General features: G+C 50.9%; 2 protein-coding genes across 2 annotated transcripts; one reads left to right on the top strand and one right to left on the bottom strand.

Moving 5' to 3' along the window:
* Positions 1-4568: 4568 nt before the first annotated feature.
* PtA15_6A303 (uncharacterized protein) lies at positions 4569-4949 on the bottom strand (the record flags this gene model as incomplete). Its single annotated transcript, XM_053169995.1, has 1 exon — positions 4569-4949. The coding sequence occupies one exon, from the start codon at positions 4947-4949 to the stop codon at positions 4569-4571; it is 381 nt and encodes a 126-aa protein (XP_053021230.1).
* Positions 4950-5871: 922 nt separating this feature from the next.
* PtA15_6A302 (uncharacterized protein) lies at positions 5872-7576 on the top strand (the record flags this gene model as incomplete). Its single annotated transcript, XM_053169994.1, has 4 exons — positions 5872-6226; positions 6329-6394; positions 6474-6782; positions 7443-7576. 4 exons carry the CDS (start codon positions 5872-5874, stop codon positions 7574-7576), a joined length of 864 nt encoding a protein of 287 aa, XP_053021229.1.
* Positions 7577-22424: the final 14848 nt, after the last annotated feature.

Here is a 22424-nt window from a genome sequence, read left to right as displayed (position 1 = left end):
TGAAAGCACAGTTCAGCCAAGGCGAAGGCAGCAGCAATACCAAACCCTCCAACGATCAAACTCCTGGCAATGTTGGCTCCGAAGACGATTCCGATGACAGCTCGGACAGTTCAAGCAGTGATTCAAGTGAGGAATCAAGCAACGATTCAAACTAGTTCATCTTATTTGTTGCCCGAATCTTTTGTCTCTTTTGAATTCTCGCCATAATTTTTTCTTCGCACAACACACCTCCATATGCCCAACCAATTATCATGTCGTGAATTACATTTTTTTCCACCACTTGAGTATCCGGAGGGGGGTCTTTGTGAACACCTCAGAATCCCAACTCGGTTTTTATCGGTGCTCTGTCACAGTGTCTCAAACAGTTTAAGCCCAAAAACGGTACAGACTGAAACTGTACAGGATCTTGCCTCGGCTCCCAAGTCCGCTTGGGCTCGAGTTTGCCTATATCTGAGCATCATCCACAAGATACATATGTTCACTCGCCGGAATGCCAAAATCATTGCTCGACTTCGTTCGCTACAAGTTTAAGTTTGAAGAGACCGTTTTGCCAAGTAAACCCCGAAAGCGATCAAAGAAGAAGAATAAGAAGGAAGCAGTCAAATCTGGATCAACACCGCCTGCAAACAAGAAACAATCCGTTGATTCTGAACCACTCACGGCCGCAATCTCCATTCCAAAAGAAATCAATCATGCTCAGCTCGTTAATCAACCAGTGCCTAGCCTTGTTGAATCGTTAGAGTCTGATCTCCCAGAAGTCGATGTTTTGCTTGAGCGATCTTCGGCATTGGATGTCCCACCAGCTGGTGCCTCAAAAGAACCTGCGGTTAACCTGATGAAAGAAATGCAGGACGAACTCATGGCCCACGGGATTTCAATCGAGCCACAAGATGATAATTCTACAATCCACCCAGCTTTCCGACCTCGAAGTCATGGAAGATTGGATAGAATAGATCTTGAACATGATCTTGCGGAGTTAGAAAACGAGCTACATGCTGATGCAACTAATCCAAGTTAGTTTTCACTTTGGAGTTTGCAATGCCCACTTTCTTTATACGGCACTGTGCTGACATTAACCTCTCACAGATGATTTATGCTCCTTTTGTGACGAGTTATTACCCAAGAAACCATCAAAAATGCTTGTAGATTTAGCGAAGTATCTCAAAGGCCGTCCCGATGTCTGTCATAGGTTTTCACCTACAAACCCAAAGGCTTTGCATTTACCTGTGAGTGTCGTAATCTGCATGACATTCCAGCAGGTTTCTCACAGGTGCTTTCTCTTTAGTTTTCCGTTGTAGCCGATTACTGCCGCCGCCATCAGGATGAGATTTCCGTAATCCCAATGGGGCTGGAAAGAGGCTGGCCTGCACAGATTGATTTCTCAAATCTCCAAATGTGAGTTGAAGTCGAGTTCAAATTGAGAAATCTTTGTTATCTCCCACTGACAGTTTTTTAATAGCCGCTTGAAAACTATCAGCGGTCACCTATGGTCGGTAGCACATAAGCAAATTCCATCAGAGTTTTTAGATTACGCGTCAACTATTTGGAAAACTCTTGGTTCTACAAAATCTCAGAGTGTCTTCTATGACATTGATACCTTTAAGATTGAGCAGCCTGGATAGTAAGTTGCCCAGTGTGCAGTGCCAATTTATGAATTATATTACTGATCCACATGATTTCAGCTATGGGCCCCAGGGATTTGAGATCATATACCAAACACTACACAAAGAATTCCTTTGCTTGAATTTGGACTTAACCACTCAGATTGTGCATCCACTTGCTCCTGAGTATTTTTTGCGGAAGGTTTTAATTCCAGAAGCTGCACTTGGATTGATTGCACAGGACTTTGATTTACCGATCTCACATCCCATTGTGCGAAAAACCCTGGATGACAGTAGAGATTTTGGACTGGCCATGTATCCTGATGATCAAGAATGATGTTTCATTATTGTGATGTAAAGCTAAAAGTATCACACTTATTGATTAATACCGCCCATCCTCCTCCCTAAATTCCCTTGCAAGTTTGAGAACCTCTTGTCGCCTTCTTTTGCCTGCAACAGTGCCTTTTTCTGCGGGGTTCCTATTTCCAAATTCGTCGTCAGGATCATCGGTTTCAGGTTCAAAGTCATTGAAATCTAAATCAGATCCTTTATTTAGATAATTATGCAGAATCGCACAGGCCTGTAAATGAAATTTTCAGTTTAATCTAACTAAGCAATCAATCTCGAACAAGAGAGACCAACCATGATCCAAGCTGTAGCACGAACCATGTCCTTTTTGCTGGCAATCCGTAAGCGCAAGCCTTTCAGGCTTTGAAATCGATTTTTTAATAATCCAATGCAATTTTCAATCCCAACCCTAACTCCCGAGAGGTGACGGTTGAAATTGTGCTGCTCATCGGTTAGTGGTTTGTTTTTCTTGCGTCTGAAGGCCGGGACAGTATTTGCTGTTGGTACAAAGGCTGAGTCGGCTAGAAGGTACTCCCCTTCCGCAAAAAAATCCGTGGGACACGTGTTGAGAGTGCAGTTGGACATGAGTCGTTGATCGTGAGAACATCCGGGCCATCCCGTGTAGACATAGATTATATTTTTGTTTTCATCGCAAACAAGCAGGGTGACGATCCCGTAAAAGCCTTTGCGATTGTAGTAATCCGGACCATCCTTCTCCGGGCAGGTAGACAGTACAACAAGCGTGCCATCAATTAGCCCAACACAACCATCAAAGCCTACTTCCTTGTAGCTTTCTTTGATAATTTTGCGTGCGGTATTGTTTGGCCAGGTGAGTAGTTGGGATTGGAGGGCTACTATGGCCATGATGCACCGGTTCGTATAGAGCTCAACGGTACCATCGCCAATTCGATAATAGGTTGCAATTATACCAACTGCCACACCATTTCCAAAGCATCCAAAGCGGTTGAGTGCGACCATCATCTGTTTGATTACCGGACGTTGAGGATGATTGGAGTTGTTATGGAAAACTGGGTTGCCTTCAATCTGTTGGCATAGATTGAAGAACGATGACCAAGACATACGAAAAAATTGCTTAAACCGATACTCTTGCATCCGATTTAGCAGAAAATGGTGTGCGTCCGGACCCTTCTCGATACGGTGACGACCTCCGAGATAGCGCTTGCCTTGGATCTGGCCAAGTGCTTTTGCCTTAGCTTCTAGGTCCGCGATTTCCATATCTTCATCCTCACACTTATCGTCCTCGCAATCGGTATTGTATTCTGAGCTCGAGTTTTCTTCTTCGTGATCAGCTAATAGAAAATCTAATGCCTTTGTTAGGGTTGTGATCAAAAGCTTCCTACGAGAAGTTCGCACCATTCTGGTTGTTTTATTTGGTGAGGGTGAAGGAGCCGCAAGTGCTGATGTCTCAAGGCTCCGCACTTCATGTCTCATACAGGTTTTACAACAAAACCAAGTATTGGTTTCTCTCAGTCTCCTCGATCAAGTACCCTCTACCAAGGCCCCGGCTGAGATCACTTCCACTAGTGCTTTCCAAGCGCTCACATATGTATGTGACTGCATTCCCACTAGGAATAACATGATTCAAGACTCCGAATGAGAATGGCTTGCGCGGGGGAACACAATGGCGATGTCACAGAGAAAAGGTGGTGATGTACTATGGTTGCGTTGCAGATTTAAAAAACATCTTCTTCTCGAAATGGAAGCCGTCCCATTATGGGATGGAGTTGCTCCCAGTATCTGAAAAGCGAGCGAGCATGTGCTGGCGCAAGTTGGTCAGCTAAAATGATGGTTCACGGGGTGGCAGTTAAGGGGCCTCACTTTGAACGGTGCCAATGGCAGTGTTGGGATCATTTGCCAGCCCAGAATGCTCGAGTAAGTCCGCAACATGCTGGTAGCCATGTTTGAGTTGATCTATCTTCATGGAAATACCTGGAACAAGGTTGGTCAGCGATCAGCTCAACAAGCAAGCAATAGAGGGCTCTCACCACGTGCAGTGCGATGAGTTATATCATGATGACTCATAACAGCCAGGATTTCAGCGCAGAGGTGATCCCTTACAGGTGTAGTACACCATTGAGCATAGTTGTTGTTCGCGGTGAGCCAATCCAGAAGGATTGTGATGCTGCTAGGTTGACCATTGATGCCATCGGTGTCCCAGGGAATTCCACGAAAAGATGAAGGCATTTCTTGGGGAGTTTTGGATCCGGAGTGTGTGAAAACTGTGACTTGAAAAGAATTTGCACCACTAGACGGTCTAATGGGATGCGCTTGTGGTTCTGGGGGGGGGGGGAAAGGTTCAAGAAAGGGTTTTCCGTTCGGGACCCCGGAGGCATGGACAAAACACAAAGAACTATTGGATTAGTTCCAGGAGGCATGCTCCTGGATTCGAATCCAGGAAAATTCCCCTTTTGGGGGTTTCAATGTAGAACCTCCAGGAAATTCTTTTTGGCAGTGTTTTATTTTTCCTGGAATTCCGACCTGGGACACTTCCTGGATCAATTTTGAATCCCCCTATTCATTGTTTTCTTAATGATTGGTGGACAGTGTGACTGGATGTGGCTTTGCAGGATGATTGACTTGTGCATGGGCTGGGGGTGTTTATCGGGGGTGGACCTTTGACTTCGAAGATGATCCGGCCGATAGAATGCGGGCAAGTCGGGCCCGGGCAGTTGGCTGGCACCGGCAGTTGTGATAGTGGTCCCGGCGGCAGAAGAAGTTTGTCATTGTGTAAACGGCTGCGCCACACTGCGGTCGCGGACAGCGGTAAACCGTTCGTACATTATACAAAGCGTCGCATGTGCCGTGGTCATCTCCACCCTGCCGGCACCTTAGGGCCGCATTACAATGTGCGAGGGGGCCTTCGTCCACGGCCTCCGCCCCGACTTCGCATTCGGTGCACATGTGTTCAGGTTCGTTGGCGGAAACCGTCGCCAACAGCGTCACCTGGAGGAGAAGGAGCAGGCGGGGGAGAAGCATCATTGGGAGCTGTGGTCGTGTTGATGGAAGAACAGATGAGGGCTCGAACCACGGACGGCTGGCGACGAATAGAGCTGTGGCACCGGTGTTTGACGGTTCGACTAGTGTCGAATGATTGGGTGGGGCATTCTGCCAGTTTGGACGTGAGGTTTGCGCTGGTTTGGGCAGCAGGTGGGCTCGGGCTGAGTCAAGCTGGGGGGTCGCAAGGGGTTGCGTCGAAATGTCTCAGGGGTTCCGAATTACGACGTTGTGTGCTTCTTCTGACATTGGGTTACACCCGGGGAGTCCATCCACGGGGAAATCACGCGGATTCCACGAGGACTCCACGTGGTGGCCGCGCACGAGGTCGGACCAGCGGCTGTTGGTCGGGTCTCCACCAAGTGGATCACGGGGGCACCTCGTGATGGCCCCGAGGATCCCACGGATACTTACAGATGTGTGTTTGCCCATTACTGGAAGCGTAGCGTGAAGTGTTTAGTTCCGTGGATACTCTAGACGCGTCATCCCCCCAAGCGCCGGTGGAGCAAAACGCCACGTTTATGCTACTGCCGACCGAAGAGGATGCGAAACCCCCATTAGGCTATGGAATGAAACCATACATGGCTAAAAGCGGGAACCACCTTGGAACCCTTCCGTTTCCAGAGGCTCCTTTAAAAGGGTGACCCGCTTAGGGAAGACCAAAGGGGTTAACCGCTCCAGCCAGTCCCCGGGTACTGGTCCCCATATAAATAGTGGGGTGCCTCTCCCTCTCTTTCCCCCATTGCACCGTTACCAAAGCGAACCCCGTCTCCCTTAGCTTCTCAGCGCTTTTAGTAAGCGTTGCTTGAGAAATTAGCTCCTAATTTTTTCGACCTAGAAATCTGAATCTTCTTGCTCTCACTTACGGTGAATCATTCTTCATACCTACTTAGCATCTTCACACGCTATGTCCGACAGAGTCCAAGCAGTCACGGATGGCTTCCGTAACAAGAACCAAAATCCCGTAACCGACCCTAATGCTCCTCCCCTCGAAGACCCTACTACCACTGCTAGCTCCCCGGCAACCCGAACTGCAGCCCCAGCCATTCCGGCTGAAGGGGTAACCTCTGCCCTTCACCATCCCGCCCCTTCCATGCCCCGAGATGCCGCGGCAAAAAAGAGTAAAACCCATAAGAACCAAGGGAAAAACGGGAATCCGACTCGCCCCGGTAAAAGCTCCGCTGACGCGGCCCCAAATTCTGCAAACAAGACTGGGACTAGGAATGATCCGGACCTGTCCAAAAGATTCGAAGCGGACAACAGTAAGTCCAAAACCACCTGTCCGAACCATTTCGGTAGAACAGATGACTAACATTCAAAAAAAAAAAAAACGAATGAATTGTGAACGCGCGCGCATATTACAGCCGACGACGAGAGTACGGAGGCCGGGATAGAGGTTTTAGATCCGACCCCCAAGGATTCCTCCAAAGGTGTGCTCCTTGCCCTGCTTCTACTCAAGTTCATCGCTAGCCGAATGTGATTCCTCACTAACGGTCTGGTTTTAAAAAGGCAAAGCCTCTCCCCCAGTTGTAGCCCCAAAAAGTCTTGTGTTGAATGACGAGACCATTGCTACTCTCGTGGAAAAGCATCTGGCGGCGGAGAAAGCTGGCGACCAAGAAGCATCAGACCTCTACTTCGCGATGTTCAAATCCTTGATGTCAACAAAGCCCCCCGCGCATTCGGCTCAAACCCCGGTCTCAGCCTCGGCCGAAGACCTCAGCAACAAGGCGCGTCCAAAAAAGCTGGTCAACCCCGACCCTTACGCTAAGTACGCCCTGATCCCCAAATACCACGAGGACGAGGAGAATCACTCGGATGGTGAATCCGTGGTTGGCGACATACAGTTCAATGTTGAAGCCGTTCCCCGTCATGACGAGATGGGCTTTACCCCCTATTTCGACAAGAATATAAGGGAACTCAAGGTCCCCATTCCCTTGACAATATTTAACAAGGCATGGAAGAACCGCGCTATCCTCTATTACGCGGAAAAACGGTCCAAGTTTGAAGATTCTGCCTCCGACCGCAACCGCTACACGGGCTATCCTTACCCGTCGGAGTGGACTCAGTCATTTAGCGACTGGACTTCTAACCACCAGAATTTCTACAATACCCTCAAAGTAGAGTACAACTTCAAGCGCATGGCCAACTGGCTTCTTGCCCACAAAGCTAACGCCAACGCTATCCTGGCCGAGGACGGCTTTATGGTCGCCCTCCGCTATGACATCCAAGTGCGCACCAACGCCTTTGCTCATCGGGTGGCGCTAGCGGACGGTTCCCAATCTGTGGCAAACATCTTGGTTTTCCAAAGCAAGATCGCCCACTCCTGCTACGCCACTGCCAGGAAATTTGATGAGCTTGACTTCACAGACAACCCATACGCGGAATTTGGCACTCGAGCTAACTGGGACCCAACTACTGGTGCCCCAAAAACCGAGAAAAAGCAAGCGGTCGCTAAGGCCCCGAACGTTGCTAACGCAGCGGGCCCGTCTTCCCTCCCGGCAAAAACCGCTGGCGGTAGAGCCCCGAAGGGTAGCGGGTATAAAGGCAACAGTTTCGACCCGAATCACGCCGCAAAGCAAGGCGCGCAAGGGAACGGGAAAGCTCCCCAGTAGGCCTCCTTCCTCCTTTCTTTATCGGTTCAGCCATATGGGCACCGTAATCTTTGTCATCTCTACAGTACACAGTTCCATATAGCCTCCCCACTGTCCCTACCAAAAAAAAAAAAAAAAAAAAAAAAACCATTAAAAAGTCTTTTCCCGGTTGAGCGTCACCTCACCCTTGATCATGTCCTTTTTTCTGACCAATGAAATGAATAATCTCCATAGTGTGTTTAGTGAACATTCAGAGCAGAACTCACCCGAGTCCCCCCGTCAGCCCCCATGTGACCAAGGTGCTCCGGAAATTGCCGCAGAACCGGGCCCCTTTTGCCCCAATTCGCATAGTGCCTCGCCCTCGCGTTGGCCGACAAAAGTCTCCTGCGAAATGAACATTGAGGCTTGGGAGGCGGCTCTTAAAGACGCAGACCTCCTGCCTGAGTTTGCCGACGTCCTTGATGGCTTCAAAAACGGTTTCCATCAAGGAATTCTGCAACACTCGCTCGGCCCAAATAGGGCTTTCTTCACCCCAGACAACCATGCCTCGGCCTGGGAGGTGAAAGACTTAATAGAGGAAAAACTGCAGAAAGAGCTCTCAAGCGGATGAATGTTTGGTCCATTCAAACACACAGAGGTCGCTAAAAATTTTAGCTTCTTTCGCTCCAACCCGCTAGGAGCGGTGGTTAACGGCGATGGCTCGCTGCGCCCAACGAACGATTTATCCTACCCTCACTCTAGACCGGAGACCCCTTCGGTCAACTCTTTTGTGAACCCAGATGACTTCTCTACTACTTGGGACGACTTTAATATTGTCTCTAGCTTCTTGCGACGAAGAGAAAAGCCCTGCCTCCTAGCCATTTTCGACTGGGAAAAGGCTTATCGCCAGATACCCACAGCCATGGACCAATGGCCTTATCTGCTGGTGAAAGATTTTGACGGCAACCTCCTCTTGGACACTAGAATTACCTTTGGAGGGGTGGCAGGGTGCGGTTCATTTGGCCGTCCTGCTGATGCCTGGAAACAAATTATGCTGCATCGCTTCGACCTAGTTTCCGTCTTCTGTTGGGTCGACGATAACCTCTTTGTGAAGGATATTGAATCCACAACCAAGATGGACGACATCGTGGCCCTTTCAGGGGTTTTGGGAGTCAAAACAAACAATGAAAAGTTCTCGGCTTTTGCTCCAGAACAGAAATACATTGGATTCCTGTGGAACGGGGTTGACAAGACTGTCCGCCTACCGCAGGGGAAGTTATTTGAACGGGTGGACCAACTCAAAAAGTTCTTACACCAACAAACATACTCTTATAACAACGTCGAGGTCATGGTAGGACGCCTTAACCATGTGTCCTATCTGTTGCCCCAGCTCAGATGTTACTTGTGCAGCTTATATCGATGGCTCAAGAGCTGGGCAATAAAGTCCGCTTTACGGACGCTTCCGCAAGACGTGAAAGAAGATCTGGACCGATGGTTCCACACGCTTATCACTTTCAAAGAGACCCGACTAATCCCAAACCCCGCCCCAACCGAAATCGGGTGGATGGGTGACGCATCGACCGGTTTCGGCATCGGAGTGATGATCGGCCGCCGATGGGCCCAATTTCAGTTGTTGCAAGATTGGAAGGAACGCACAAACCAAGAAAGGGGCATTGCCTGGTTGGAAACAGTCACGATCCGTTTAGGCCTACTGATGCTAGAATCACTTGGCGTTAAGCAAGGCAAAACATTCATAGTTTGGACGGACAATACCACCACCGAAGGCGCAATCCGTAAACGCAAATCCAAAGATAAATGGGTGAACGAAGAATGGAAAATTATCCAGGATATCTTGGTTAGATTACAAGTGGATATCGAAGCACGAAGAGTAACCTCGGCAGAGAACAGAGCAGATGCGCTCTCTAGAGGCGTCAGGGACGGACATGAATGGCAACGAGCAATCCCCATTCACCTCCCTACTGACCTAGAACAATACATGTTCCAGATCTTGTACTAGATGGGTCCGGACTAGTTGCGATGTGTTACTTGTGTCAAACTTCCCCCCCCCCCATCCTACTGTTTTGTGTCTTGTCATGTTTCACCTGCGTGCCATGAGAGTATATAAGTAATGAATGCTCGCCCCTCCCAAATAAAGATGGTGTGAAGTCCATTGTCATCCTAAGGCATGCTTCCACTCGACAAGATCAAACCTTTTCTCTGAGATGGAAGCATCGAGAAAACTCCGACGCCACAAAACCTTTATTTTTTGAGAAGTTACAAACTAAACTCACTCCTCACACTCAACACCGCAGTCAAAAAATTCTCCCGCTTCAAAGCGGCGCAAGGAGTCAAAGACTATTGGTTACCAATCTCTGAAGAAAGCACTCTTGAAAAATATCTGAATGGTATCAAGGTATGGCACCTTTACCACCGTACGCGCTACCCCGACTCCATGAACAAAACAGTAAAATTTTTACTGCGGTCCTCAGCCAGAGCGGACGCCTTGGTCCCGGCGAAGCCCAAGAAAGGAGCTGTGCACCTTAAACACCTCCTCTATCTAGCCGAGCAACTCCAATCAAAAGGGCCACTAGAACAAGCGGTCCTTGACCTCGCTATTACCGCCTTTTGGGGGATGGCCCGGCTCGGAGAACTCACCTACAGTAAAGACTTGGGACCAAGACGACGTCTATGACTTTTGCTTCTGGGCCGGAAGAGACGAAGGGAAGAATGAGACGCAGGCCATCGCCGCAAGCACTCTTGAAAAATATCTGAATGGTATCAAGGTATGGCACCTTTACCACCGTACGCGCTACCCCGACTCCATGAACAAAACAGTAAAATTTTTACTGCGGTCCTCAGCCAGAGCGGACGCCTTGGTCCCGGCGAAGCCCAAGAAAGGAGCTGTGCACCTTAAACACCTCCTCTATCTAGCCGAGCAACTCCAATCAAAAGGGCCACTAGAACAAGCGGTCCTTGACCTCGCTATTACCGCCTTTTGGGGGATGGCCCGGCTCGGAGAACTCACCTACAGTAAAGACTTGGGACCACTCAACCCTGCCCTCTTGCTGTTGACATTGGACGTGAAATTTGTCACCGCGGCCGGGAAGATAAAAATTAAACTTGCTCTTAGGCACGCCAAGACCTGTAAACCGGGCGAAGTCCAACACATTGATCTAAAGGCCATCGGTAACGCGCTCTGCCCTGTAGAAGCCGTGAAGCGCCGGATTCAAGAGTCGAAAGGCCATCAGTCATCTCTCTTTGGGTATTTCGACGCCTCAGGAACTCGCCGACATCTCACCAAAAAAAATGTCACGAAAATCCTTACCGCCGTCTGGAAGAAAGGAGACTTCCAGGGGATTTCCGGTCACTCCTTCCGAGTTGGCGGGGCATCTCTCCGAAACGCGATGGGCGTGGACGTCAAAGACATTTGCCGCCTGGGAAGATGGGTATCGGAGTGTTACAAATTGTACATCCGGCCTTACACGCCAAAGGAGAAGTCCAACGCTATATCCCTGTTGAATGATCTGGACCGTTGTTGGGCTGCTGCCTCCCACTGTACGGCCAATTAGAAATGATCCCCAATTGCACTACCCCGTCGGGGGATTGAAAACAATAAAGAAAGGATACTCCCCGAGGCTCGAGCTCACTCGAGAGTTGGGTCTGAGGTCGTACCCCCCTCGCCCTTGTGGCGAGAACTTTTGTTTTTGTAAAGGTTTCCTCTCCCTCCGCCACGAAGCCAAGCGGCGCAACTCATTCCTCGTCTCGAGGTCGAGTTGACGTCCTGAACTCGTCTTCCGGAGTGAGGCACCTTAACCCCGACCCTCACTCGGCTAGCTTGGGAAGCAGTGTACACACCCTTCCGGGATAGCCTAGGCTTCTGGATCCAACCAGAGCTGAAAAAGTAAAGCAATTGAAAACCACACATATTTAGTGCGCAACCGCGCAAAGTAACAGCGCGCCCTTGTGCGCCAAACCTAAGTTACCCTCAGCCCCGACGTTGTCGCGCCGAGCGATGTGTCTATGAAACACTGGGCCGTATAGGCCCCCCGCCCCGCTGGCACCGCCTTGTACCGTATGAGTAACACAGATTGCCCATTACTGGAAGCGTAGCGTGAAGTGTTTAGTTCCGTGGATACTCTAGACGCGTCATCCCCCCAAGCGCCGGTGGAGCAAAACGCCACGTTTATGCTACCGCCGACCGAAGAGGATGCAAAACCCCCATTAGGCTATGGAATGAAACCATACATGGCTAAAAGCGGGAACCACCTTGGAACCCTTCCGTTTCCAGAGGCTCCTTTAAAAGGGTGACCCGCTTAGGGAAGACCAAAGGGGTTAACCGCTCCAGCCAGTCCCCGGGTACTGGTCCCCATATAAATAGTGGGGTGCCTCTCCCTCTCTTTCCCCCATCGCACCGTTACCAAAGCGAACCCCGTCTCCCTTAGCTTCTCAGCGCTTTTAGTAAGCGTCGCTTGAGAAATTAGCTCCTAATTTTTTCAACACCACCCACCCACCCTTGGGTCTGAGGTCGTACCCCCCTCGCCCTTGTGGCGAGAACTTTTGTTTTTGTAAAGGTTTCCTCTCCCTCCGCCACGAAGCCAAGTGGCGCAACTCATTCCTCGTCTCGAGGTCGAGTTGACGTCCTGAACTCGTCTTCCGGAGTGAGGCACCTTACCCCTGACCCTCACTCGGCTAGCTTGGGAAGCAGTGTACACACCCTTCTGGGATAGCCTAGGCTTCTGGATCCAACCAGAGCTGAAAAAGTAAAGCAATTGAAAACCACACGTATTTAGTGCGCAACCGCGCGAAGTAACAGCGCGCCCTTGTGCGCCAAACCTAAGTTACCCTCAGCCCCGACGTTGTTGCGCCGAGCGATGTGTCTATGAAACACTGGGCCGTATAGGCCCCCCGCCCCGCTGGCACCGCCTTGTACCGTATGAGTAACACGGAACCCGTGGAATCCACGTGACCACGTGTTAGGCAGGCCTTAAAAAGACAGCAGGAGCTGCCTGTTCAAAACTGTCGCAGGTGGGAGTCAAACTCAGATTCAAGGCGGAGGACATGGATGAAAGGGAGTGCCACACAACATGTACAGCCATTTCGCATTGTTGAACCCAGCTTCTTTACACACTATCAACCCCCCAAACAATGGTTTGCAATAGGTTTTTTTGTTAAGATTTTTTTTTCAATTTTTTTTTCCTGTCTTCAAAATCAAGTTTTGTTGGTCTTTCAAAACCTCAGGACCAGCCTGAGGTGGTCTTGGCTGGAAGGAAAAAAAAAAGAAAATGCCGTGGAACCGACGTGAGCAACAAGCTGACGTGGTCTCCACGCGTTGTGGTGGACAATCTGGTACACGCGTAGGATCAAGCTTTTTTCCGCGCATGGCGCGCGCCAGAGGACGTCAGGATTCAAGACATCAAGACTTCAATTTTCCGGCCCTCAAGGCTTCCTCAAGATTCAATGGCGCGGCGTGGCGCGCATCCTCAAGACGTTTCAGGTTTTCTTTTCCTTCTTTCTTTTTGTTTCTGTTTTTATGTCTTTGTTCCCTTTCTATTTCACTTTCATCATGTTTTGTTATTTTCCTCTTTCATTCTGCGCGCGTTGGATAGGGTTTGGATGAGGAGGGTTGGTTTTTGTCTTGTTTCCTTTTGTTTTGTTTTGTGTCTGCTGTTTTGTTTGTTGTAGCGCGCGCGTGCGCGCTAGGTTGTGATGAGCTGTCTGTTAGATGTCACGAGCTCCAGGGTTTGAGTTCAGTTCGAACTCCGGCTTTGGAGCGGCATGGACCTACTCTGAACCATAATTTCAGTCTTCCATCAAAATCTAAAGTTTATTACTCCTGGCGTCTTCCGCCCGTATTTCTGAGTTTTCTCACGCCTTCAAGGTTCTTTTCCCCTCAACGTCAATCCTCTCCAACTTCCTGGTTTAGATCACCCCCGCCGGCAGTATCCCCGGCTCCTCTCTCAAACAAAAATCGCCGACGCGCAACTCCAGCCGTCGTAAAATCAACCCCCCCCCACGCTTCAAGTTTCTTTCTGCGCTCACTCACGGCCAATCACCCCGGAGGGCATACGACTAGTTTCCTTTCATTTTCATTTTCCCCTCCACAAACTGCTTCCGGCCTAGCACCGGCCAGAGTTCCATATTTGGTCCCCCGAGCCGGGATCGAACCAGCAACCTCAAGATTTACAGTCTCGCCGATTTGAACGGTCAGAGACGCTTGGCGGTCTTTGTTTCTTTTTTTTTTCAGTTTTTAGTTTTTTTTAGGGTTCAGCGGCGGAGGCATAGGGGACTAGAAGTAAGTCCTCCCAGTTTGTGCACCTCCAGGGCTCTACTACCAATTCGTCAAAGCATTACATCGCCACGGTTGTGAGCCGCCCGCATTCGCTTCGTATTCCGTTTCAGATTAGCAAGCAAATCAATCGGCGCAATGGCGGACCCTGTGGCTGGAACATCCGAAGGTCGGATGGTCAAGATTAAGCCTCAAGACAAGTCTTTGGGCTTTGATGGCTCCAACGTGGAGAGATTTTTGGCCGATTATCAGTTGGCGGCTCGACTCGACGGGGCTTCAGAATTCGACATGGCCCAGCAAGTTCGGTTCTTCATTCGGAGCGCCGAAGTTAAGGACGTGGTCGAGACGCTTGATGGGTTTGACCCTCCAGATTGGACGGCTTTGAAGGCGGCCATGTTGTCACATTGGGGCAAGATTGATACTGCGCGTTTCACGACGCAGGATCTGGAGAATTTGGTGCAGAGTTGGAAGGGCAAAGGAGGAGTCGCTTCTGTCGTCGATTTCCAGGACTTTCGGAAGACGTGGCAGCCTATCCAGTCCTATTTGCTCAGAAAGGACCACATCGACTCGGTGGAGGAAATCAAGCGCCTTTACTATCAGTCATTTTCGTTAGGCGTACAGGAGCGGATTCGTGACCAGCTCATCAAGGATAAAACCAAGATTACGACGCAAGACAATCGGTTCAAGTTGCCCACCTTCGAGATCCTTAAGAAAGCGGTCGAAGAAGTCATGCGCAATCAGACGGCTCTTACCTTCGAAGGCTCTCGCGCGGAAGTTCCGGTACCGGAGGGTTCTTTCAAGCAGTCAAACGACGTCATGCAGCGGATGGAGGCCGATCGACGCCCCAAAGGGATTCCAGAGCAGGTTAGAGCCCCGGCTACGGTAGACGAGATTGAGCGGATGCTTCAGTCATTCGAACAGCGCCTGGAGCAGAAGTTTGCGAATCAGGCACGGCCCTCTACACCAAGAGGTCCAATGGTGTGCTACTCCTGCCACAGGGAAGGACACGGGCTCGGACGATGCGCAGAGCTGCAGAAGGATAAGGAGGCGAAGTTGGTGGAGCAGAGGGGAGGTAGTTTCTTCCTCCCGAATGGCGCGCTCATTCCGGTGGATAACTCTCGCCCAATTCGACATGTCGTGGCATCCTACAATCCTAAGGCCGCACCAGCTAGCGTTTCAGAGGCCGAGTTCAGGACTACCTGCGGATCCCTCGACCCCTGGCAGCCGCCTTCCATTTCATCTCAGTCTTTTTCTGGCACCTATCAGGCCGATCCCGCGCGAAAGAAGCACGAAGCTCCCAAACCGTTCAAGGCCCCTTCTGTACCCTCCGCCGCAGCACTGCGACCCGTCAGGAGAAAGTCTACGCCCAATGCGGGTTCTGATACGGATGAGATGGCCGCTGAGCCCGAGTTGTTCGAGCGAAACTCGACTCCAGCAGTGGACGATGTTGCTCAGGAAAACCCAGCCTCGCCGCCAGTACTCAAGCCGGTGCCTTCCGCTCCTTCCAAAGTCCGCTTCGAGAGAGGGATCGCGAAGGACCACCCAAACGTGACTGAAGGAATGCTTAAGAAAGTTTTTGATCTCCCGGTGCCCAACGTCACCGTGTCTGAACTTTTGGCCGTGGCTCCATCGTTGGCCGAAGGAATGAAGAGATGGGTATCGAGGCGGAGAGTCGAGGTTGGAGCGGATGAAATGAGAGTGTCGTCTGGTACGTTGGCGGAAGACTCGGAGGGAGACGGACGGATAGACGGCATGAAGCTCTACTCCTGTCCGCTGGGGTATATGCCTTGCTTGGTCGGCGAAGAGGAGAGTAACGCTCTTCCGTTAATCGACTCTGGATCTCAGTTGAATCTGATCTCGGATTCAATGGCTAACAAACTTAACATTAGCCCACGAGTGAATTTTAGTTCGGCGGTCTACGGCATAGGGAATCAGGCGTGCGAGCTAGTCGGCGTCGCAGAGGACGTTCCAATTCGAGTGGGAAAGACCATTGTCGGCTCCTGTCATTTTTGGATCACGCGCATGGACGGGCCTCTCATCTTTGGCCGACCTTTTCTCATGGACTTCAATGCTAGTCTCAACTTCGACAACCAAGTAGGCGAACGGATTCTCTTGCCAGACTCAACAGGCCGCAAGATTGAAGTGGCTTTGTGCTCAGTGGATTCCGGTCGTTGGGAGCGCGAGTTTCCAGGGCACGGGCGCAAGGCGGTCCTTTCTCACAAGGGAAAGGCGCGCGACGACCCGGTGGAGGGCCATCATTTTTTGTAAATGTGGTTGATCCGGGAGGCGGCAGATCTAATTTAGGGCTCCGACATCTCGCCGCTGGATCAACTGTTTATCCGAGGACCCATGGCTGCTATCTTTCTTTATCTTCTCACGGCTATCTTGAAAATCAACAACTAAATCCCGAAAAACAGTCGAAAAATTCACAAAACCTAGAAAAAACATTCCCTTTGGTCCACTCGGTTTCTCAAGTTTCTTTCTCATCTTCTCAAGCGTCAGGAGGGCCTATTTTCGGCAAGGACTTTGTAGGCGAGGGCGGAAAGGTAGAAAATGGGTGTACGTGGAGGCAGGAAGAACAAGAAGTAAGTTCCTTCCGATTATGCACCTCCGGGCAAGATGCCACGCTTTCGTCGAAAACTCTACCATGCGCCACATTTGTGAGCCCCACCAGCTATTCCACTTCCTCCTCTCTTGCAGATGGCCCGGCATCTCAGTCGACACGTCTCCGCGACGAGAATAAACTAGCCGCTACCTTACGCCTCCGGAATGAGGAAAAACTATCGTCGGTTCCCGTTATTTCATGGCTCCGTAACGAGAATAAACTAGATACGTCTTTGGACGTCCTCCGCAAGGAGATTAAACTAGCTCAGCTCCGCGATGAGCCTAAACTCCCGAGCCTCCGCAACGAGGAAAAACTAAAGATCCTCTGGAATGAGGTAAAACTACAATTCGCCTTGGACTGCGAGGGTGGTGAGGTGGAATTTGGCGCACCGTGGAGGGACTTTGGACTGAAAGTAAGTTCCAACCAAAGTGCACCTCCGGAGCGTGATGCTACGCAAAGTTGTCGTACCCTACCGCGCGCCACAGTCGTGAGCCAAGGACCTTCGCCCTGCTTTTCTTTTGCAGATAAGGCACCTTTCGAAGATTGCACCGAACACCGCACGTGGACGCTGATGGACTGCGGCTTGAGGTTTCAAGAGCAAGTCGCGCTGTCGGACGCGTGGACACGGGGCGAGCTTCTCTTGTTTGCGGCGAAGTATAAGCCGGTTTCGAAGAAGATTAAGCCCATCAATCAGGCCATGCCCCAGGGTCTCAATCCCCCCCTCCGCCGGCCAGCTCTATCACGCAATCCTTATCGACCTCTCCCACGAAGCCTGGCGGGTCCTTTCGAGCCACGTGGTCGCGTCAATGCGGAAAGGCTTAGAGTCGTCAACTTCGGCCCGGAAGGCTGGCTATGGCCTGAAGAGTTGAACCTGATCAAGAACGTCCTAGCCAAGCGTAATCTCGCAATAGCCTTCACAGAAAAAGAGCGCGGTCTTTTGAAGGAGTCATATGGACTCCCCTACATCATCCCCGTGGTCGAGCACGAGCCGTGGCAGAAAAAGAAGATCCCAATCCCCGCGGCTAAGTTAGATGAGTTCATCCGCGTGGTCCGCGAGCGTGTTGCTACGGGACTTTACAAACAGTCAACGTCGAGTTACACGTCTCCAGTTTTTTGTGTCCTTAAAAGCAACGGCAAAATTCGGGTCGTCCATGACTTGCAACCTTTGAATAAGGTTACGATTAAAGACGCGGGTGTTCCGCCAGCGACAGAGGAATTCGTGGAGTCTTTCGCTGGCCGAGCATGCTACGGCTTGGGAGATATCATGGGCGGCTACGACGAGCGCGCTCTGGACCCCATCTCTCGACCACTGACAACCTTTGACACCCCTCTCGGTCGTTTCCAGCTTACGCGTCTACCTCAAGGCGCGACCAATTCCGTCGCCGTGTACCAGGCACAAATGGTCTGGATATTGCAGGACGAAATCCCTGATCATGCAGGAATATTCATTGACGATGGGGGCATTAAGGGCCCGGCTTCTGACTACGGAAACGAGACGCTACCCTGGCATTCGGGAATCCGATGTTTCATATGGGAATATGCAACTACTCTCGAGCGGATCCTTTTTCGCATCGAGGAGTCTGGGCTAATGGTTTCCGCCTCTAAGCTGGCAGCATGTGTCCCCGCTCTTGAGATTGTCGGACACGTGGTATGCAAGGAAGGGCGAAGAATGGCGAAGACAAAGGTGAACAAGATCCTCTCCTGGCCTACCCCGGCGAATCCTACGGAAGTACGCGGCTTTCTGGGCGTGGTGGTCTACGTACGGATTTTTATACCTCATCTGTCCGAGATTTGTCTCCCGTTGAGACGGTTGACGCGCAAGGACTCGGAATGGATCTGGACCGTGGAGTGCGCGGCCGCGTTTGAACGACTCAAGGTTATCGTGGGAAAAGACATTGTCTTGGTAAAACTTAGGTATGGGTCGGACGCAGGTCTACTTAAACTAGCGGTGGATTCGAGTTTTCATGCCGCTGGAGCGGTACTCACGCAAGAAGATGGGAATGGCTTTGATCGTCCTGCCCTTTACGAATCCCTTCTTTTCTCCGAAGTCGAATCCCGTTATTCGCAGCCGAAACTCGAACTCTGTGGTGTGGCGCGCGTCCTCAAGAAGATGCAGACGGTCTTGTGGGGGCAACACTTCGAATTGCAAGTTGACGCCCACTCCTTGATCGAGATGATTAATGCCCCAAGTCTCCCCAACGCGCCCATGACACGTTGGGTGGCTTTCATTCAGCTTTTCTCTTTTGAGATCGTGCATCGGCCGGGAAAGGGTTTCACTATGCCCGATGGTCTCTCTAGGCGCCCGCAAGGGGACGAGGAATCGGATCCCCCTTCTGACTTTGATGAAGATGAGCCGCACATCAAGCCACGGTACTCTTACGCGCTGGGCGCGGAGGACACGTACTCCGGGTTCCAGCAGGGTTATTGGCGGGACTTGGAGCGCTTTCTAGCTACGATGACCAAGCCAGACGGAATGGACGCGAAGGAATTTCGCGCTTTGAAGCGCAGATCGTCAGAATTCTTCCTGCAATCCGGGCGTCTCATGAAGAGAGGGAGCCCCCTACCTCAAATCGTCGTCACAATCCCCGCCAAACAAGAATCCATTCTCAGCGAGCTTCATGAGGGACTGGGCCATCGGGGTGCTATCGAAACTTATAGGCGCGTGTCAGAGCGCTTTTGGTGGCCCTCTCTGAAGCAATCTGTGGCGCATTGGTGCCGGAGCTGTGAGGCCTGTCAAAAAAGAGATCTTCGTCGCCCACACGAGTTACGCTACCCGACAGGCGAGTCAACGGTGTTCGGCCGCGGTTCACTTGAAGGCGAGCGGCGCCAAGTATTTGATTGTCGCACGGGATGATTTCTCAGGCTGGGTTGAGGCAAAAATCCTCAACAATCTCACTTCGGAGGCGGTTGCCGGCTTCCTTCAAGAGCATTGGACGATGCGATATGGTTTGGCGCAGGCATATTCGACTGACGGGGGTTCCGAATTCGGTGGCGCGCTAGCGGAGATGTTGCGGGCTTTACCGGGAAAGCATCGAGTCTCTACGCCCTACTATCCGGAGGGACAAGGAATGGTCGAACGTGGGCATGGTCCTCTCAAAGCCGCACTGGTGAAGCTGGCTGGGGAAAGCGGCAAGAATTGCCGGAAATTCCTCCCCCTAGTCCTTTTTGCCGACCGTATCTCAACCAAGCGCACGACAGGGTATTCACCCTATGAGCTAGTTTTCGGCCAGCGGGCCGTCCTCCCTTTGGATTTGGAGATCGAATCATATCTCGGCGTCGATTGGGACAACGTGAAGAGCACCACCGACCTCCTTGTTGCGCGGTCCACGCAGTTGGAGCGCAGCGAGGAGACGCGCGGCATCGCGTATCGGAAGATGATGGAAGCGCGCAAGGACTCGATGCGCTACTGGGAAGAGAAGCACCCTGGACGACTGCGCGACGCCCTCAAGCCTGGAGATAGGGTCCTCGCGTACAATCGGTCTCTTGAGACGCAGTGGGGGCAGTTATTTGCGCATCGATGGAACGGCCCCTACCGCGTCGTGAAGCAGGTTGAGGGCGGGTCGTATGTTCTGGAGGAGCTCGATGGCACGGAGCTGAAGAGGCGCTTTTCTGCGGATCAGGTCAAACGGTTTTACTCCCGCGAGGACATTGCTGACCACAAGTAAGTTCCCCTCCAAGTATGCATCTCCTGGGTAGTTACTACCGCGATTCTTGAAAACTCTACTTCTTGCCACGCTCGTGAGCACCGCGGGCGCGCCTGGTTTCTTTCTCTTTCCTTTTCAGGGCTTGGATTTTCTTTAGGCACGGGCATTGGACAAGCAGTCTAGGGACAGACTGCAAGTCGTGGGTGGATGTGGTGGACAATCTGGTACACGCGTAGGATCAAGCTTTTTTCCGCGCATGGCGCGCGCCAGAGGACGTCAGGATTCAAGACATCAAGACTTCAATTTTCCGGCCCTCAAGGCTTCCTCAAGATTCAATGGCGCGGCGTGGCGCGCATCCTCAAGACGTTTCAGGTTTTCTTTTCCTTCTTTCTTTTTGTTTCTGTTTTTATGTCTTTGTTCCCTTTCTATTTCACTTTCATCATGTTTTGTTATTTTCCTCTTTCATTCTGCGCGCGTTGGATAGGGTTTGGATGAGGAGGGTTGGTTTTTGTCTTGTTTCCTTTTGTTTTGTTTTGTGTCTACTGTTTTGTTTGTTGTAGCGCGCGCGTGCGCGCTAGGTTGTGATGAGCTGTCTGTTAGATGTCACGAGCTCCAGGGTTTGAGTTCAGTTCGAACTCCGGCTTTGGAGCGGCATGGACCTACTCTGAACCATAATTTCAGTCTTCCATCAAAATCTAAAGTTTATTACTCCTGGCGTCTTCCGCCCGTATTTCTGAGTTTTCTCACGCCTTCAAGGTTCTTTTCCCCTCAACGTCGATCCTCTCCAACTTCCTGGTTTAGATCACCCCCGCCGGCAGTATCCCCGGCTCCTCTCTCAAACAAAAATCGCCGACGCGCAACTCCAGCCGTCGTAAAATCAACCCCCCCCACGCTTCAAGTTTCTTTCTGCGCTCACTCACGGCCAATCACCCCGGAGGGCATACGACTAGTTTCCTTTCATTTTCCTTTTCCCCTCCACGAACTGCTGCCGGCCTAGCACCGGCCAGAGTTCCATAGCGTGCCATCAAGGCACATCGTGGAACCGACGGGGAAAAGTGTGAAGCCCATCGGTTCCACGTGGAAAAAAAGTGTTTTGTGGAACCGACGAGCTTACCAAGGGGTTACCGAGCCAATCCTCGTCGGTTCCACGGATTACCCTCCTCTCGTCGGTTCCACAAACGGGCGGGGCAGGAAGTACCCCCGCCGTGTAGATCTGCAGCTCTTATCAGAAGGCTGTCTCAGTGGAACATTCACTCATGACGTGTGGATCCAGAGAGATCCAGAGTCTGGTTGTCGGCGCCACCCCTCATGGCGCGCCTAGGTGCGCCCGCCCCGCACCCGCGCACCTAGGCGCGCCCTTTTTCTGAAAACTGTTGTGACATATTGTCTTTTCCCCAAAGCTTGGAACGATACAACTTTTTCTTGTTATTTTTATGTTCTTATAACCCTGCAAATCCAGCACTTGACCTCTGACTTGGGACTGAACTCTGTAAGGCTGTAACCCGGGGTTTGGGACGGGGTCTGAGGGTCATCCCGAACCCCAAGCCCCGGAAAAGCCCCGGGGTGCCCCAAAGCCCCGGGGCATGACTTTTTTTTTGATATGCTCACCACCATGGTCCGCCCATGGTTCATGAGCTGAGTTTTGCCCTAGTTAGGGCTATTGGATCTATCCATCGGGCTTCAGCGGTCTGTAACGGTGAATTATTGAAGCATTCTCCAAATTAACCTTGGTTTGAAATTAAGTAGTAGCCTCAATTTTCAACAAGATGAAAAGAAGAAAACCGTCCGATTTACTCTCATCTCAGCCGGAATCCTCTGCATCATCATTGACAAACTATATCGAACTAGATGACAGTGAAGAAGAAACTACTCCAACCCAACCTAGCAAGCGCAGTTGGGTTTGGAACCACTTCAAGCCAACGGCGGACGGAACCGAGGCTATCTGTCAAGTTGTCCAAAAGACCGGAAAGTGTTGTGGAACGAGGATCAAGAAGGATAAAAGTGGAAGTACGAAAAGCTTCCATGGACACCTTATGCACATCCACCACCTTGCAGATCCAAAACTGCTGAAGAAAACAAAGAAGTCTTTGCACATGGATCTTGAGAGCTGGTCAAAGTCAGGTGCTTCAAAAACAAAAGTGAGTCAAATGAATTAGAATTTTTAATCCCTTCCCATCCTTTGTGTACAAAAGCCATGAGAATTCTGAGCAACTGACGGGTTTTGAGTTTTCATTTCAGGTAGAGCTCAACAATGAATCCCTCAAGAACGCATTGGTTTACTTCTTAGCCAACAGTGATCTTCCGTTTGCCATGGTCAAACGAAAGTCGTTCCGTGAACTCGTAGCCCTACTCAAC

Source organism: Puccinia triticina, chromosome 6A (genome assembly GCF_026914185.1).
Source record: "Puccinia triticina chromosome 6A, complete sequence".
In the NCBI taxonomy this organism is placed as follows: Eukaryota; Fungi; Basidiomycota; class Pucciniomycetes; order Pucciniales; family Pucciniaceae; genus Puccinia; species Puccinia triticina.
This window is presented reverse-complemented; position numbering and strand designations above follow the sequence as displayed.